Source organism: Amphibalanus amphitrite, unplaced genomic scaffold (assembly GCF_019059575.1).
Source record: "Amphibalanus amphitrite isolate SeventyFive unplaced genomic scaffold, NRLGWU_Aamphi_draft 001163F_arrow, whole genome shotgun sequence".
NCBI lineage: Eukaryota > Metazoa > Arthropoda > Thecostraca > Balanomorpha > Balanidae > Amphibalanus > Amphibalanus amphitrite.
In genome coordinates, this window is record NW_024882657.1 from 22,112 (window position 1) to 40,973 (window position 18,862).

General features: G+C 46.8%; 2 protein-coding genes across 10 annotated transcripts; one reads left to right on the top strand and one right to left on the bottom strand.

Annotated features, from left to right (window-relative positions):
* Window positions 1-928: 928 nt before the first annotated feature.
* On the bottom strand, window positions 929-9,530 carry LOC122370726 (probable RNA-binding protein EIF1AD). 6 transcript variants are annotated; one of them, XM_043346590.1, is made up of 3 exons: window positions 9,494-9,530; window positions 5,624-5,690; window positions 929-1,966 (listed from the first exon to the last, which is right to left on the bottom strand). In XM_043346590.1, the coding sequence occupies exon 3, from the start codon at window positions 1,950-1,952 to the stop codon at window positions 1,449-1,451; it is 504 nt and encodes a 167-aa protein (XP_043202525.1). In that variant the 5' UTR covers window positions 1,953-1,966; window positions 5,624-5,690; window positions 9,494-9,530; the 3' UTR covers window positions 929-1,448. The 6 variants fall into 6 exon arrangements, with proteins under 6 accessions (XP_043202525.1, XP_043202523.1, XP_043202522.1 ...); XM_043346588.1 differs by lacking the exon at window positions 9,494-9,530 and adding an exon at window positions 8,746-8,881; XM_043346587.1 differs by lacking the exon at window positions 9,494-9,530 and adding an exon at window positions 8,561-8,876.
* On the top strand, window positions 9,401-17,198 carry LOC122370725. Of its 4 annotated transcripts, none has more exons than XM_043346584.1 (5): window positions 9,401-9,436; window positions 12,623-12,813; window positions 14,247-14,430; window positions 14,665-14,776; window positions 14,967-17,198. In XM_043346584.1, exons 2-5 carry the CDS (start codon window positions 12,633-12,635, stop codon window positions 15,045-15,047), a joined length of 558 nt encoding a protein of 185 aa, XP_043202519.1. In that variant the 5' UTR covers window positions 9,401-9,436; window positions 12,623-12,632; the 3' UTR covers window positions 15,048-17,198. The 4 variants fall into 4 exon arrangements, with proteins under 4 accessions (XP_043202519.1, XP_043202520.1, XP_043202518.1 ...); XM_043346585.1 differs by lacking the exon at window positions 9,401-9,436 and adding an exon at window positions 9,517-9,537; XM_043346583.1 differs by lacking the exon at window positions 9,401-9,436 and adding an exon at window positions 12,384-12,447.
* Window positions 17,199-18,862: the final 1,664 nt, after the last annotated feature.

The following is an 18,862-nucleotide window of genomic DNA, read 5'->3' on the forward strand; positions in this document are numbered from 1 at the left end:
GCGGGAGCTGCAGCGGTCGGCGCGGGAGCTGCAGCGGTCGGCGCGGGAGCTGCAGCGGTCGGGACGGGAGCAGCAGCAGCGCGAGGGAGCTCCGGCCCTGACACACCCTCGCCGGCGGCACTGTGGGTCAACTGGCGCCGACGGACCGTCAGCCCTCCGACGATGCTGTGCGCAACTCGCACGCCACTCCAACGCCCAGATTTGGTCCACGTCGCTCGGAACTGTCTCGGAAACCTCCACGCGTCCCTCATTCGTCGGCCGCGTTGAGCTGTGCCTGCCTCGAAATATGGACTTCCCTCAAAACAGATGTGTCAACAGCGGGTCAGCACCCAGCGCCGTCCAACATCAGGTCCGTCAATCAGCACCGTTTGTGCGTGTGTGTTTGTTTAAGTCGCTGCAGTCGGACCGTGTAAAGACGCTGAAAAGCATATGAAATAGCGCATAGCATTGTATAATATGCCATTCCGTGTCCTTTTTAACGCGTGAACAAAATGGATGCGCCTTCTAAGTTAATAACAAGCGCCAACTGACGTAAAATATTGCTCCATTGCGCAAATAAGACCGACAACGCTACGGATGCAATCTGTCTCCATAAAGGTCAGCTATGTCATGGGATAATGTTGCCGTTAATATTCCATAATCGCTGTATTCTTCATTTGAAGAAGCGAGGGAACTTAAGCGCAAAATGAAATAATTTTTTAATATGCTTTGCAACGGTGGAATGCTGTAGTGCATACCTGGGCCCGGCCCCACACCACGAACACCAAAATATTTGAAGCTTTTGTCCCTAGCAGTCACGTCGTACGCAACGATATTGCACATCTCGATCGCGTGAACAATGTACCTATTGCATAATACAGACCGAGACGTTGATTCCGTATAGAGTAAAGCCGATGTACCGATGCATCATCTATGGTAAAAGAAAACGTACAAGAAACACAAGTTTACATTATATATTCATTCACTTTCGAATATAGATAATGCGAAAACGGCACAATCCAATAAACAATGCCCCGTCTTTCGTGACAGGCCGTTAAGAACCCCACATCGATTCCACGACTATTATCCAACAGTCACAGAGCTGACTCCACCGAAACTCAATGGACAGTGGGCGTGCACTGTGCAGTGTGCACATCCAATGCACATTGGCCATCGCATGTTCCCTGTTCATTCTGCATAACTGCCGCCGCCGGGCGCCAGCCTCGCTGATCGATACGGTCCGCTGGACATTTGTACACGTTACACTGCGAGTCGGGCACGTAATTGACAGAGTGCCGCGCCCGCGTGCCACCGCCTCCGGGCGACCCGGGCGAGCTGGGGCGGAGTCGATTGCAGCCCGCGCCGGGCCGGCACCGTTGCCACGAGGCCGTGTGTTAGGCTGGCGTTGCCCCGGCCTGTCGTGTTGTAACATCCGTCGGTCCCACGAACGGACGCACGATACACTATATTCACATCCCGCTCTCACTGCCACTGCGATCGGCGTCACCGTCCGACTCCGAGTCCTCCTCCGACTCTGACTCTAACTCCGAGTCTGTCTCTACCTCCACCGGAGGCCGGTTCGGGTTCCCCTCCTCCAGGTCCAGATTTTGCAACTCATCGGCCGCCTCGTCTGCCGCCGTCGAGCCTACCTCATCGAACCTCTCTGGCCAGGCGCCTGCGCTGCGCAGCTCGGCCACGTGCTCCCGCGACAGCACTCTCACCACCTCTGCCCGCACCTTGTCGCCCTCGGCAATCGGCTCGAGGATCAGAAAGGTGCCGCGACGCACCCAGATGTTGCGCCGGAACTTGTTGGGCATGCTGACCAAGTAGACCTCCCCGTTGGCGTCCTCCACCTGGTGCAGGTTGTTGCCGCGGGTCTCCAGCAGGCGGGCGATGGTCTGGTCACCGCTAGGCGGCGCCACCTCCGACATGTGCTCCTGGTACACGTACTTGCGCTTGGTCTTGGATGACATGGTGCTGGACACAACTGAAAACATATATGATGTTAGATAAGGTCATATCAATAGCATATCACGATTTGGGGACAGGGTGGCACATTATTGCGGTTGAATATTATAACTGGTTGGTACCACTGACATGGTTTGTAACATTCCCTTCTGCCAGTAAATAACAATGCAGACTGTGAATGAGCCATAAAACAGTCCTTTTTTAGGTGCAAAAGCCAGAGCCATCACAAAGTACTAAGTTAGTAAGGACTCAGGAGCATGAAAGTAGCATAAGTGGTGGTCTGAGGATCACTTTTGAAGTTCTACCATATAGGTAGATGTTTCTTAGCATTCAGGACACAAGTTGAAATGACACAGCCACAGGTTTGTAGCTAACGTAATACAAGGATAAAAAAATATTCGATGATAAGGTTGCCTAAAAAGTAAAATGCCAAATTAATTGTATAACCTTGAGGCCAAAGTCAAGATGGCAATACGGCTTGAACCAGTTTGAATTGGTTCCAATACATGAGCACAGAGCAGCTGATGCAATTCCGTTCCGTTTTGCAATTGATGCCAAAGATGCCAAGTGTTGGGTGTTAATTTGCAGCTTGCGTTTGATTTACCTATGCTCTGATGTTTTCAATTGAGTTCAGTCAATTAGGTATGTCACAGCTTGAGCTAAGACATGGACACAGACAATATCAAGGGACAAGTACTTTATGCAGAGATTAGGCAATAGTCAGCTCAGTTGCATAAAAAAATGCCTATGAAACTTTTGCACTTACAGTACTGGCCTGTACTGATAGAAATGAAGCTGCGTTAGCCTTCCCGGTCTGGGAAAAGTCGCTAGATTCGTCAGGTCTAGAGATATTTCTGCCAAGTCGCTATACAGGGTGATCCAAAAAAATTGGAACCCCTAACTTAAAATGTCTGTAACTCCGAAAGTTTTCACTTTATTGACAAATTGCAAACACCATTAGAAAGAACGTTCAATTTTCTATAACACCAAGTTGATTGTACTTAACTATTACTAAAAATATTATCCTAGACTTATGCCTATAAAATTTGTGTCACGAAACTCGGTGAAACGGATTTGAACATTATGCGCAAATCAGTGATAGAATGTTTGCCGTTCTGACCATGTCGCATGTTAGAGGTTCATGAAAAAATAGCTCATTCACGTGCTATTGTAAGGAAAGGAAAGGCTGACGGCCTGCTGGGACCAGTTGTCCCAGAGTCCGCTGGCCTGCGCAGTCGGAGCCGTCCCCAAGCGGCTGCAGGCCTGCGTGAGGGCCCACGGAGAGCACATGCTAGGATGAAGACTGAAGAGCGGAAGCTAGGATGCGTGTATCTGTTCTACCGTGTGCTTCTGTGTTAACTTTTATGTAATAAAATTGAACTTGGATGTGCTATTATTCGCAAAAAACAACAACAGATAGAGTGTTTTTTGTTTCAGTGCATTGTTAACATTTGGCGATTTCGTTTCACTCAGTTTTCTGACGCTCATTCCAAAAGCTAATAGTGTGCCAATGCTTTACAACATACATGCACCAATTTGACGTGATTTTATAGAAGATTTAATACTCTTTCTAATGGTGTTTGCAATTTGTCAATAAAGTGAATACTTTCGGACTTATAGACATTTTAAGTTAGGGGTTCCAAATTTTTTGGATCACCCTGTATAGGGTAATCACATAGCGGTGATTTAACCCTCGCCCATGTAGGGGGGGGGTTGGTGCAACCCCCCCCCCCCTGAGGTTTTTCGGAAATAGTGCAAAAACGGCGGCGCGCAGCGCCGCCAAATTTTGGGTACCTTATGGGGCAAACCTTGCGCATCTTTTGATAAAAAAAAATTGACCGGGTCATGTCAGGTCACGGAGTTATGACGTCACAAAGGGAACAGCCTCCGGCCGGATTTTCACAAACTGAGTGCCAACGCCCGAGGTTTCCTGCCAGTGGTACGGACATCGGTGGATGGATCGTGATGAAACTTCCTATGCATGTTGGGGCAAGTATTGGCTATCATATGGTATAAGAAACTTGACCGGGTCAGGTCAGGTCACGGAGCTATGACGTCACAAGAGGAACAGCGTCCGGTACTATTTTTGAAAAGCGCCCGAACCACTATTTTGCTAATTCTTGTCACCTCAATGGGAATATGCAGCAATATTAGCTTCTATAGGGAGCAAATGGACCTCCCAAATCCAAAAATACAATCAGATTTCAAAAATTTAAATTTTGATTTTTCGAATTTCTGCCGCCGACTGTGACCTTGCCGACTTCCGGCGCTCCCAACGCGCCATTTTTAGAGCTAGGGAAACGAAATACATACCAAACGATAGAGAATTGATCAAGGAACACATTAGTGAAGGTTTCAAGTCGATATCTCCCATCGTTTTGCCGCAATCGCCGCGGAAAGTTGAAAAAAGTCTATTTTTCCGAAAATTTGACCTTTGACCGGTCAAAAGTAGGTCAAATGTTGACCTAGGACCAAAAAATATACCACCAATCGCGAGATCTCGGCGAGAGCAATCCGTTGGTCTTTTCCGCTAAGCTCTACGACGCTCCGTTTTCAAACGCCAAGGGGGGGGTCGCACCAACCCCCCCCCTGCATGGGCGAAGGTGGCAGATCGCCGTTTACGGGCGAGGGTTAAAAAACGGAGTCAGTTTTTTTCTGAGTTTGCGGGGGGGGGCGTTTGGGGGGATTGCCCCCTTGCCGATAGCTCGGGAACGGCTGATCGTAGCCAGGATTGCAAGGTGGCGTTGGAAAGCGGTCGAGTAAACAAGCCTAATTAGTAATGCAAACTATCATCGGGATACTGGGGGGGGGGGCGTAGGGGGGATTGCCCCCCTTGCCGATAGCTCGGGAACGGCTGATCGGAGCCAGGCTTGCAAGGCGGCGTTGGAAAGCGGTCGAGTAGACAAGCCTAATTAGTAATGCAAACTATCATCGGGATACGGGGGGGGTGTGTGTGTAGGGGGGATTGCCCCCCTTGACGGACGCTTTCCAACGCCGCCTTGCAAGCCTGACCCTGATCAGCCGTTCCCGAGCTATCAGTCAAGGGCAACACCCCCCCCCCCCACACACACACACACACGCCCCCCCCCCCCCAGTATCCCGATGATAGTATGCATTACTAATTAAGTAATTAGGCTTGTCTACTCGAACGCTTTCCAACGCCGCCTTGCAAGCCTGGCTCCGATCAGCCGTTCCCGAGCTATCGGCAAGGGGGGCAATCCCCCCTACGCCCCCCCCCCCAGTATCCCGATGATAGTTTGCATTACTAATTAGGCTTATCTACTCGACCGCTTTCCAACGCCGCCTTGCAAGCCTGGCTCAGATCAGCCGTTCCCGAGCTATCGGCAAGGGGGGCAATCCCCCCTTAGCCCCCCCAGTATCCCGATGATAGTTTGCATAACTAATTAGGCTTGTCTACTCGACCGCTTTCCAACGCCGCCTTGCAAGCCTGGCTCCGATCAGCCGTTCCCGAGCTATCGGCAAGGGGGGCAATCCCCCCAAACGCCCCCCCCCCCCGCCAGCTCAGAAAAAACTGACTCCGTTTTTGAAATCACCGCTGTGATTACCCTATATAGCGACTTGGTAGAAATATCTCTAGACCTGACGAATCTAGCGACTTTTCCCAAACCGGTGGCAGCATGTGAGACGCCTGCTATCATAGTACCAAAAGCAGTACCTATATATCAATATTTCTTCACCAAGCTCCAGGTTGTTCAACTGTCTTGACCCAATGGCATCACCACCTGCAACCAAATCAAGAGCGTAGGTATATAATCAAGAAATCAAGAGCGTAGGTATATCAGTAGGCGGAACTATGGTCATGAGTACCCAAATTTAGGAACGTTCCCATTTTTGGGAACGGAGTTCCCAAATATGGGAACGGGCGTTCCCATTTATGGGAACGGAAGGCAATTTTTCGGCCGTTCGCCCACTAAAACTCAAAAGTGCATCACGTCTCAAAAAAGTGCACGCTGATTTAAGTATCTACTAAATCTCCATAAAGTTATCTTTAATCTGACCGTGGAACAAGGAAATTGACCGTGGAATGATATTTTTAATGATTTTTTAAAAATGACAGAATGGTTGAAATATGGGTTATACGACATTTAACATGCAATTTTAAGGAAAATGAAGCATTTTTTACATTTTGAGGTCAAGTATAATAATTTTCGCCTGGTTATGAAGTTTCATTCTAGCGACACCAGATGCTGACATACGCAAGCGAACACGCGGACAGTCCCGAGGTAATATTGTTGACTTTTGGTGTCGGGGCGATCGACCGCGTGGAACGTCAGTGATTTTACCGAACTACTGTTGTAAACTCAGTTTCAGTGGTTTAAAATCATTCAGCTGTATTTTATCAGCCCTGAAAGACATATTTTATTTGGATGCTAGCTGTTTAGCGTTGTTTTATAAGCAGCGTCATGAGCGTGGTTTTTGTCTTCGGCGTTTCTAAGCATGATCGTTTGGGGGGAATTTCTCTGATATAGGTCGCTCTGTGTGGCTTATTTATAATTTTTATGCTGATTTCGATCATTCCTCGTGCCCATCCTACCAGGCCTTTTGCCACTTACACTCATTAAGAAAGGAAAAAACTAGATTTTCATTGGGAATAGGTGTTTTGAGGGTGTAACATATTCAGCGTTCCCATTTTTGGATACTTCTTGTGCTCGTCAACTCTCGGTGATTAGCAGACAGGTGCTTGACATGTCTCCACCCTCGGCGCGGACGGTGGATATAGGTATGGAAGACCTTGTTGAACATCGCTGAGCGTAGTGGATTACGTAATCCTGCAGAGGGGGGCGTGCCCGCTGCGAGATCGACGGGAATAAAAGCGCAGAAGACCGGGCGAAACATGCAACGGTCTTGCCGGAAAGGTCATCTGATGATTGTTGCGTTACCAATAATTTGCGGCGTTGGACGTGATGCTTGTTAATGAAAAGAGCCCCTGAAAGGCGTCGGTGAAATCGTTCCCAATTTTGGGTACGCCGTTCCCATAATAAGGAACGCTTGCAGCGCCAGTGTACGAGAGCGTTCCCAAATTTGGGCTCGCGGCCCGGGTGATGGACTGCTTTAGAAATAGGGGAACGATTTGAAACTACGATGGGCCTTACAATATCAAACTCTTTCCCAACAATATTGAGACAACGATCAGGCGGTTCACGATCGTTTTATATTTTTTGGACGTCATTTAACGGTTCTTTTTCTTGTTTTAAATAATGCCTACATGGCGTTCCCATATTTGGGTTTATCGTTCCCAAACATGGGAACGAAAATGCGTTCCCGAAAATGGGTACGCTTGACCATAGTTCCGCCTACTGATATAGGGCCTTGATCAAGAGTCAATGACTTACTTACTTACTTACTTACTTACAGCTTCTCGAGATTTTGTCAGGCCAACTAGGCCTGTGGGTCTCGTTCTGACCAAGCTCATGGTAAGGATGCCAGGCTATCGGTCCTGTTCGGGGATGGCGAAGGCAAGGTCCGCCCAGTGACAGTCTAGGTTGGATTTAAATGTGTTGAGTGAGGGTGAGTTGACCACATAGGTTGGAAGGGAATTCCAGTCATTTACAATCCTTGAAGCAAATGCGTTTCTCCTGATCCTGGATTCGGCACGCAGCTTCTTCAACTTCCATTGGTGCCCTCTGGTGATACTTCCGGTTGCTTGGTCAAAGAAGATTTCTGGGTGAATGTCGATGCCAGCATGGAAGATCTGGTACGCCAGGATCATATCGCCTCTTCTACGACGATAATACAATGATGGCAGGTTCAGGAGCTGAAGTCTCTCTGTGTATGGTCTGTGTCTGATGTTTCGGACAAGCTTTGTAGCGCGCCTCTGTACACGCTCGACGAGGATTTGGTCCGCACGATTAAAAGGTCCCCATACTGCATTACCATATTCAAGATGTGGTCGCACCAAGGTTTTGAAGAGAATTGGTAGAGTTTCATGATCCAGTTTCTGAAAAGATCTCTTAATGACACCCATGATCTTGCTGGCCCTGGCAGTAGCTGCAGCTGCCTGTTTCCTAAACTTGAGTTCTTGGTCCATCAGGACACCCAGATCCTTCTCCAGAGGAGTTGCTACAAGAATCCTGTCCCGCATTTTGTATGTTTGGAGAGGATTTCCAGATCCTATGTGGAGTACCTTGCATTTCGACTCGTTAAACGGCAGCTGCCACTTCTCGGACCATGCCAGAATGCTGTTAATATCCTCTTGAAGTTTGCTCCTCTCAACTGACGCCTGGTAGATTTTAGTATCATCGGCAAAAATTTTCATCGGGCACTCAGTCACATCAGGCACTGAGTGACTGAGACTTGAAGCTTGCGTAGAGAAGTCTATAAAAACAAATGGTATATACTAGTGCTGTCAACAGAAAATTGGAATACCCGACACCATAACCTTTAGCATACCTTTTACTTACTTTAGATAACCTTAAGCATCATAGTGCCTGTATGTCGATGTTAAGCATTCAATAGCATTTTGAAGCTAACCACATCACAAATGCAAAATGCTAGGGCCCTAGCATTAGAGAGAAAAAATATATTAAACCCCTAGAGAAAAAACCATCGCATTCACCGACATCTCCTGTCCACCACTCCCAAACGTTCTTACCTGTATTGGTATGATGATGAACGGCCTTGCAAAAATTAGGCTTGTGAAATCCAAGCCCGAGTGTTTATTAATGCGGTTGAATAACCTCCAAGATAATCTCTAATATCTATATACAATATGACCTCTAAACTCCTTCAAGCACGTTCAAGTGATTGCGCAAACGTGAAGGACAAATGTGAAGTTACCGAAGTTACGCCACGTGCTGTTCCACAAAATGCTTTATGTTCGACAGAAGCGACTAGCTGTCGCCTGCACGGATCGCATTACTGGTAATGAAAACCCTGTGCATGTTGCCTGGCAACTTGCACGTTTATAGCTGCTCACAGCAGCTCGCCGAACAGCAGACTGATTATGTGTGCCATGGAGGAGCAGTAAAAAGAACTGCCGTCTTTTACTGTATATATTTTTTACTTTTCGAAATATTATTCTCATTTAGATGTCCACTTGGAAGGACTGTTTTGCACATTTCTGCATAATGAATTCAAAGCCGCCAAGAGTTACTATCATTTTAACATCTTTGTAATGCATTTTACATGGCAGACGGACAAGCATGCTAATATTTTATTGGTCGTTAAAGAGAAATAAATTGCAATATCATGTCATAATGAAACTGTCAACAATTAAAGAAAATAAAAATTCTGGCAGGGTACTGTGATTTGGTAGAAAACTGAATAGCTTGAGCTGATTGCAATAGCTCTACAACACTACTATTGCAGTGCTTTAATAGCAAAATGAAAAAACTGCCTTGAATCAATACATTAATGGCGCTTATCAGACAAAATATGATTCATCAATACCACATCAATACACTGAACTCTATAATGATCAATAGCAGCTGCATCCCGCTGCATCCACCACCGACGGAAAGACGGAAAAGTACGGGGAGTCCCCGCCGAGATTCTGGTCCCCGCAGATCCAAGGCCGCAGGCTCACTCTTATACGGCCTTGGGCCCACTTCATAACATTTTTTTTCATGACTTAGGGCCTGTTCAAGGCTATATAAACCAGGTAGAACGCTCCGGGAAAAAAGTTGGAAACAATAAATTAGTTGCGGCATTCCCTGATGACGCGAATGTGGGTCAGCGGCCGGCGGCCGGCCGCCGCTAACACTGTATGAGGAGGGATGCGCGGAACTTTTGCTTGTTGGTGATTGCGTTAGGCAGTTAAATGGTAATGTTAGGATATGTTTCGAAAGTAAATTGAACGACGCTTCGAACGCCGTCAATGAATTTGCGATACGACGACTATTTGTTTAGTTAGAGCCGGCGAACTTTTACCTTCCGACCGCGCGCGGAGGCGATATGGTGCCACACTGGCGGTTTTTACGATAGCTCAAAATTCTTTTGAGATAAAGAGATGAAATTCGACATGTCCTATCTTTTGATCAAGCTGGATCTTATGGTACAAGTCGCATATTTAAGGTAGGTCAGGTTGTTGACCTATGTTGTCGCTCGTGATCCTCTGCACAGTCAAAAAACAACGCAATTTCTGAACACTCAGTGCCAAGAAATCCTTCACAAAAAGATGACACTTGGCAGAAAGAAGATTTGTCGGTTTCTTACCGTTCGTATGTGTCGTGTTTTCACAAGAGTTTAGTAAGGTCAGGTCCGTCACGTGACCTCCCCTCATACCTGAATAGGTTTACTATCATAGAAGCGTTTATCAATCGCCGGAAATCTTAGCCAATCCCACTGGACACTGGATCCATACCCACATGGGGCCCTCCTGACTGGCCACTCCCTCTGAAATCCACAATAACATTGGGCTGCGGCCACGGTTATGTATTAATGCTTTTCACTAACAGAAATACAACTTCAACCAGCACAGTGCACGCCGCCACAACAGTCCGACCCACGTCCCTGATATCGACTAGCTCCCGGCCGGATGCACATACGCGGAGCCAATCAGTCCGAATGTGACCTGCAGCTTACAATTGCTGTGTCGCATGGCGCATGGCACAGGACGATTCCTAGCAGCTGTCGGCTGGAGTGGAGAAACAGCACGTTGCGACACACCGCGCCGGCGACAGAGCTAAGCAGGGCTGGTTGGAGGCTGGAGCCGGAGGTAAGGGCGGACACAGGCACAGACATTGCAGGACAAAGAACAGGATGTCAGTTAGGGATATAATTCAAGACGAATGATTCAAGACGGACTGAAATAATACACATTTTGCTCACTTGGATACCAACTTCAAACTTGACGTTTATGTATAGCACCATGGAAACAATGGGCACACAGGAAAGAAACAAAAGATGAGGGTTTTGTAACTCAAGGAAGTAAAACAGCCCGAAGTGCAGACAAGCACATACTTTTGGTAATAGCTATCAGCTGTCCTACTCCTCTTCTCCCTTCATCAACTACTGGACACATTTGAAGCATCATATATAGCACCAATGTCCATAACCAAAGCTTGCAAGTAGTTTTAACTTCTATGAAGCCAAGGGAAATGTGCCTACATTATGCATGTAAACTCAAAATTACACATGCATGACAAAGGAGGCTTATGTAAAGAGAATAGTTGACAAAAGCATCTCATGGTTAAAATTATTCAAAACTGCACACAGGGCAAACATAAAAAGCAGCAAGTGTACTGTTCTGTTATGCTAAGAAATAGTCCAAAACAAAATACAATCTTTTCATGTTTGAACTGGTTGTTCTTCTATGCCCCTTCATCCATATCTTGATTACAGATGGGCTGTTGCTGTAGGCTGATGAAGTGACACTTGATTGCCTTTGTGCGAGTTTCAGTTGCAGCCTTCTTGGTACTGCACTGGAAAGCAGATTGAATTGAATGCCTCTGAAAGATAGGAATACAGGCAAAGTTAGCTGTAGTAGTGTCAATGATAATAGACATGACATTTTTGTCCTTTGACATACATTTGTTGAAGTACAAAAAGGTACAAAATAAATTGGTTTGTTTCAAGACACGCACACTGCACAAAGCCGCACAGACATTACACAGGCATACGAAATTGGTACCCATAAAAATTGATGATTGAAAAGGTCAAAGCTTGCAATAATAATTGAAGTAAAAGTTACAATCACAATCATTTGAATTAAAATGACTTGGCATAAGTCACAAGACGCAGCGCTTCTATTCTTTTATGCTTTCATTATCCTCCACATATCAACCAGCTTGATGCCAGGCTGTGCAATAGTGTGTACATAACCCCATGTTGCCATTTTATTAGAGCAAGTGGGGTTACAACAACAATGCTAATGTCAAACCCACATCTGCAACCCGTACTGCAGTTTCAATCACCTTACAATTGCACACCTTCTGGCAGTTTGATGGGCAGGGCAGAATGGTCATTACTACTTTCTCCTCACATTCAACACATATTCCCTTTATACAGAGACAGTTTAGACCTGGTTATGGCAAGCATTTTCGAGAAAAGATATGATTAAAGTCCAAGACAAAGGTCGAGAGAAACAACACCAACATAAAACACCGACTATGTAGCACTAATAGTGTCAAATTAATAAAAATATATACATGAGTCGATCAGAAATTCACTGTAGATTTCGAAAATGGTGTCAAATGCCACTCAAATACCCCCATTCGCATGTACGAAGCAATAAAACACTGACCTTCAATCCCGCGTGCCATTCTCCATAGGCCACTGTGTATTAAATAACGCGTTCACTGATAGCAAAAAAAGAGACCCACATATGACGCGTTTGCTACCAGCCAATCAGCGCCCGAGTTACCGAGCGCTGATTGGTGGAGAGGGCCGTCGTCAGCAGCTAATTACGCGTTGTTTTCCTTGAACATGTGCGTGAGCGCTGATGCTGCTCACGGGCTGTTGCCATTTTTCGTAATGCTGAAGGCACGGGAGCGAACCCCCCCATTCAATCTTTATACCACAATATTGATATTCTGGCTGGTCTGCACTCGCCACTCTGACCTGACTCTGCATTTCATTTTTCATGTCATTGTCAAATGTCATCCATCTATAACTTTAGATTTTAAGCAATGTTGATACTATCATATCTTGATCTGTAGGTATCTATTCGTGCTTCACTATCCATCCATCATGCATCAAACAAATATGTTTTCAGGTCTGCAATAATGTCATTGTCTGGCAAGACACCAGTGCAGGTCATTGATGAGAGTGTACTGTATGAGGAGTTGGAAAACTGCAGCTGCTTCAAGTTCATCGCCTTCAAAGAGCTGCGGATGCCCTTCAGACATACTGGTTTCCTGTTGTTTTTTGATAATGTCCCCAAATACACCATTAATGTCAGGACAGGTAAGTATTGTTGACATTTATTTTTTATAGATAATTATTGAAAATGTTTGTAAGGCTGAGCTGCAATGTGCATGACCATCCTAATCCAGGAATTACAATGAGGAAATGATGTGACCTTACCAAACATCCAAACCTTATATCCAGATGTAAGCATGGCAAAGGTGAAAGGGGTCAGTGAGACACACTAGCTAGTCTCTGTATCCCATACCAATCACTAACAAGGCTAGGAACTTCGCTAACGCACCGAGCGAAAACAATTGAGGAACGCTATTCCAGGAACGCACTAACCGCGGCCGGAGGAACGCAGGAACGCTAACGCACTACCGAAAATCGAGGAACGCGCCCAGCTCTGCTAAGATATATCCTTCTATGATCCTTCCCACTCTCGAGCGCTGCTGTGTGGGGGCGGCATCTGATGGCGGCCCGTGGCCGGCCGGTGCGGTGGCGCCACCTACTGCTGGATGTAGTGGCGCCCCCTCTCCGTTCCTGGAGCAGATAATGACATGTTCAAAACACTGACCGCCTCCGTCTGCCGCTCCGCTGCCGCCCCTTCAGTTCCTGCTGAGTATCTAAAATATTGTCACACTTGTGCCCGAACATGGTTAAATTTTTGTTTACTTTTACTTTCTTTGCTTACTTTTTGCGCGGTCTGTGGTTGGTGTGGACAATTTATTTGGTATAAAATGTCAGCTGGCGGGTGTTATATACCTAGGTGCCTATACAGAATTGGTTCGCGATTATGTGTGAAGAGAATGTGAATTAGAAATGTTATTGATGAAACCCGGGTCACACTGGGCAGTTTTCGCTTTTTTATTTTTGCTCTGCAGTCTCTTATGTTCCTCTAGCGTGACTGGACGTCCCGAATTGAAACATAGCGTGGATTATTAGAGTGACAGCCGAATAAGAGGAGTCATGGGTGCAATAATCGTTTAAGCAACCTGTATGTGAGTGAAATAAATACATTTATGAAAAAAAAAAACAAGGCTAGGAACTTATACTAGCTTGGACCAACAGGCTGGAAATCTGCACCAGCCTGCACTGAAGAAGACCAAGGCCCGTAACTTTAGCCACAAAGATGTATATATGTGCACTCGTGTGATTAAACAAAGCTGCCTTAAAGGCCAGTTCTTTCCTGGCTGATCTCATTGTGCCTATCATGCATCAGTTTTTAGACAATGCTCTACCAACACAGTGGTTCAGCACAGTGGCACTGAGGGCCAGAACTGCTCCGCACAAAATCCACACCACACCACTGACCAGCTAACTCTGGCTCTGCACCAAACAGTGGACAGAGCGCTGTATGATTGAGATGGGTTGCCTCCTACCTACGAGACATCGTTGAGATTACCTGTTACCTGTTTGCAGTCTAGCCTCAAGTCATATCAATCATCACCTGCCCTAAAATCGTTTCATTATCCCCGGCACCTTCACAGAGGACGACTCGTGGTCTCACTGGCTGCAGAGTCTGGTGGTAGCGCCGGGCCGTACCACCGTCGAGTCAGCAGAGTCCCTGGGCAACGTCAAGTATGTGGGCCGTCCGGTGGTGCACGTGCTGAACTCTGACGAGGAGAGGGCTGCGGCCCGCTCCGATCTGAAAACCATGCTGGAGCCCAAACGGTGAGCATCGGTGATGTACGTTGAGTTGGTCAGTGTTTACTTGATACACTTATGGATCGCAAAATGATCATTTGGTTGATTGAGTATTTGGGTGTGTTAGTTTGGAATGTTTGGATTTTTCATCAGTTTTTGCGTATTGCATGGGGTGATTTATTTATTCCTCGATCTGGCACAGTTACTGGACATTGGACACTCTCGTGCTGTCATTTATCTCACGCCACCTCTGCCGCCTAGGTGGTACTCTCTGCTGTGGCAAAACTGCCGTAACCACGTGCAGGGCATCATGGGTCGGCTGGATGACCGCCACCCGGGCCTGAGGGACGCTGGACACCGGGAACTGCAGCAGGTGGGGACACGGCCAGTGGGGAATGTGGGGGATGGGCAGTGTGGAATGTGGGAACAGGCAGGGGGAATGTGGGGGACGGTCAGTGGGACGTCAGACACCGTTGCTGCAACAGGTTGGGATGGGCAAATTTAACTTTTCCTTCAGAACATTTTATCGTATTTCGCACTAAAGTGCGTCCTGTGCGTTCCAGATCTACGCTGAAGACTGGACACTTTTCACTCTCATCGGCCTGCTGGTCATGATCCCGATAGCCGTCGTGCTCAAGAGATAAGTTGCGGACTCTTCCGACTCGGCTCCACTCCCGGTCATTGAGCACGATACTCCGAACAAAGATATTGATCTGATACTTGATACCAGTTGATCATCTGGCTATCTGTTCTGCTGATGCCAGTTTTTTATTAGTCCCAGGCTGTCACCGACGTGCCGTGATCGATACCACGCAGAGATGCCAGTCCGGTGTTCATTTCTGATGATTTGATAAGGCCAGTGAACGAGATGCTGTCTTGTCTTGTGACCTGCCGGCCTCTCGTGCGTTGCGATCTCGATTTTGGCCAGCAGCCAAAGGGCGGGGTAGGTACTCTTCACCCGAGAATTTCATGCCTAATGAAGCCACCTTCTGCCCAATAATGTTAAAGTTCGAATGCTGCAATCATAATTTGGAAAAATTATTACCCGTCGAGATCAATGACTATTCATTGCACCTGAGACAATCTCAGACGATTGGCTTAAGTATTTAACAGTTTATTAATCAGTTTACTTTTTCTTCGCCTTGCTTCGCCTGCCCACTTGCCTACCCTGTCCTTAGCGCCGTTTTTAAGATAAGTATCTGCATATGTGACCTTTCTTCGTTAGTTTTTAAGCCACATTGCCAAGTGCGATACTGTTCGTAAGGAGTCTGTTGGAAGTTTCGTGCCACGTTAGCAGTTTTTCGTACCGTTAATTTTATCCGAAGACCCGAGCGCTGTTTGGTGTTTATATTTTTTTTAGCAACATTCTGTCAGTTTTTTTTTTCAGTATTGAAGTTACCGTCTGGCCCAAGGTCTGGCCTTTCTCGGCCTTTCATTGGTCAGCCCAAGTGAGTTTCACCAATGGAAAGCCGGGAAACGCCAGCAGTCTGAAAAATAGCGACACCGAGCCGCGCTCAGGTACATTTAGTTTGGGCATATCCGCTGGTTGTGAGTCGCTGCTCGCGACATCAATAGGCACATGAAGTAAGTTCTTCCTGACAGAAAATATGAAAAAACGGGGCCTCGTCCGGTGTCTTCAGTGCCTCCTAGATCTGCCATGCTGCCAGTTTATTGGGCGTCTGAGACTGAGCTCATGGAGTTGGTCAAAATCCACAAGGTTGATGTAGGCTCTATTCATATTTTGTCTTATACCTATTGCCAAAAGAGTGTATTTCGGGAATTAATCTAGTATGGACGTATACAAGTCTCTAGAGAAGCATATCAGCAATCGCAACCTACATATGATGCGTCACAAAAAAAAATCGCCGGTGACATGGCGACACCGAACGGGGCCCCTACGACACCAGGCTCGTTTCCTGGTCGTGACGATGCTCGTCTCCACTCACCGGAGCGCGATCATCGTCAGATGATCTGTGATTGATCGTGATCACCGTACTGGCTGGCTTCGCTTAATGTGATGACGCTTAATTTGTACCGCGAAACAGTGATATTGGATGGTGTAATGCGTGCATGAGTGGTGTAAATCGCACAAAGGGGTTTGTCACACACACACATGTGCCTGTGCCAGTCACATCGTTCGATGTGATGCTTTGTACAACTTAGAGCGGGAGTTGCACCAAAGGCCTTGTGTGGTGGATGCGTCCATGCGTTCACATCCTGCCAGTTAGAGGTAAAGGGGTTTTATGCCACGTGTATAGGCTGAGCTAGTGTTTTAACAGTTGACTGAGACTCAGGACAAATTTTAGGCCTGCATTTCGGCATTCAAATCGGTCTCACTGAGTATGGGGCATCACATCAACAGACCAGGTTGCATTTAATGCCTCACGGTACAACTTGGATCATTAATGAAAGTGGTCTTTCGCCGGCAAACTTCAATGGTATACCTACCAAAGCGAAGATCAACCGTGTAACCGTGTTCATGCATAATGTGTCAGCGTCGGTTCGAAGTCGCCTGCTAGGAACAAATTCTACTATATTTCCAAGAATTTGATTCCTGAAACTAGGTTGTAAGTTCTCGCTCTTTGAACTTTTGCTTATTTGCTGCCTGTTAATGTTGGTGATAAGGCATCAATCGCTTGTATTTTTGGCGTGTATTTTTTTCTTCGAAGTGGCAGATAGATCTGTGTTCTTCGCCTGTTGAGAAGAGTTCCTCCTTTCTGTAAATCAGTGCAGTTCTGGGGATGGGCTGGCTTCAGTTGTTCAACCCGATGCAATACATGCTAATCGCTCTTTCACCCAGTTGGGTTTTTGGTCAATCGTGTTCAGAAAGTCGAGATGTGTAGGTAATGTCTCGTCGCGTAGTGTCGCACAGTATGGTAGGCACATTCACGCTGCTACGGCCTACGGACGTCCGAGTTCAAGAAGATTGCTGACATTCATGAATATGGGACAGTTTCCAAACCATGCTATTCAGTTTCACTGCATACACTTAGCTCTCTTGCTATCGAATGCTGCCATGGAACGCGCCAAGGTACTTGTTCACGCCAAATCCAACCATTCCCTCCGTCCTCGCTGTTTGCATTGATTGGCATTTGGCAATGCACCATCACTCATCAGTCCAGCATTTGAGCCTTTATCCTTGCATATTTTGGCACAAGAGCCGTCGGGTACCATCATAAAATAACCTGGGTTTTCTGATTAAAAGGTGGCCAACGGACAGTGATTGAGGACCAAGGGGACTCGCGAATGTCGCAGCGCCGTTATGCGTTCACCAGCGTAACCTCAGCTTGTGCGGTCGGCCGAAAGGTGTCAGTCCAGTTCCAGTGAGCGAAAGACGGAGTACCCTGGCGATCATAAAACGGCTTAGGCGCCTTGGCTTAGGCTATGATTCGATAGGGTGTCCGTGTCGGTGTCGGATAGGTAATCTCCGGCAGTACCAAGGCCCTATATACCGCAGTACGATCAGCACGCGTACCTGCTGGCTGCGCACCAGCTGAACGGACTGCATCTCGGTGGCTGACTCAAAGCGAGCGAGCCAGCTCGTCTTGAGAACATCGCGCACTTCGCGCGGCTTGCTTGGCCTGTCTCACCATCGACATCTTCTAGTTGAAGCGTGATGTGGTGCCGGTTGTGTAGCATCACCAGTATTGGGCCAAAATCAAGGCTAAAGTAGAATTAGGGTTGCGGTGGTGGCAGCATAGTACTGCCCAGTATTTGTTTTTTATTTTGCCTTATTTTCTGGAACTTTTTTGGGCAGCTTTTTAGCATAAGCAGACAACAATTACCAGTAACCTTGAACTTTGCGAATTGTTTGGATACAATTGTGGTGCAGCAAAAATACAATTTTTCGGTGTTATGAACGCTCTATATACTGGTATTATATCAATATAGAGTTCAGTGATTTTCCGTGATTTTTTATTGGTTTTCCATATGGTATTACCAAGGGAGTATATACCGGACTACCGGTATTACTTTTTAAATGGCAGAGTGTAGGTATGGACGACATCAAGGACGACGTATAAGGATGCATGTATATCTCGGATTATTGATACCTGTGACCTAAGGTCAGGTCAATTTTGCGACCTCTCCATTATAAGTCAATGGGAGAAAATTGAAATGCGCCTCTTTTGGACGAATGTCGTTCAAAACGCTCTCAAACATCGGTTTATAGGTAAACATGACACACTTAACCCGCGCCCCGCTGGGCTATTCAGCCATACGCGCCCTGCTGGGAGGGGGGGGGCAGATTCTGCCCCCCCCCCTGTCTAACTTCCGAACCGATGGTCGTAGAAAGACGGGGAAAACAGCAATCGAAAGCTCTCATCAAGGCGGATCTTAAGAGCCCAAATTTTTTTGCTTAATTAGGTCAGAGGTCAGGTCAAGGTCAGGTCAAGGGTACAAAATGCAATTTTCTACAGTATCGGCCTTGCACCGTAGTTGCCGAAGAATGGACTGAGAC

Coding starts and splice junctions, on each gene's coding strand:
- LOC122370725 (XM_043346586.1), top strand. Junction 14,431..14,664: donor ACCATGCTGGAGCCCAAACG/GTGAGCATCGGT, acceptor TCTGCCGCCTAG/GTGGTACTCTCTGCTGTGGC. Junction 14,777..14,966: donor GACACCGGGAACTGCAGCAG/GTGGGGACACGG, acceptor TGTGCGTTCCAG/ATCTACGCTGAAGACTGGAC.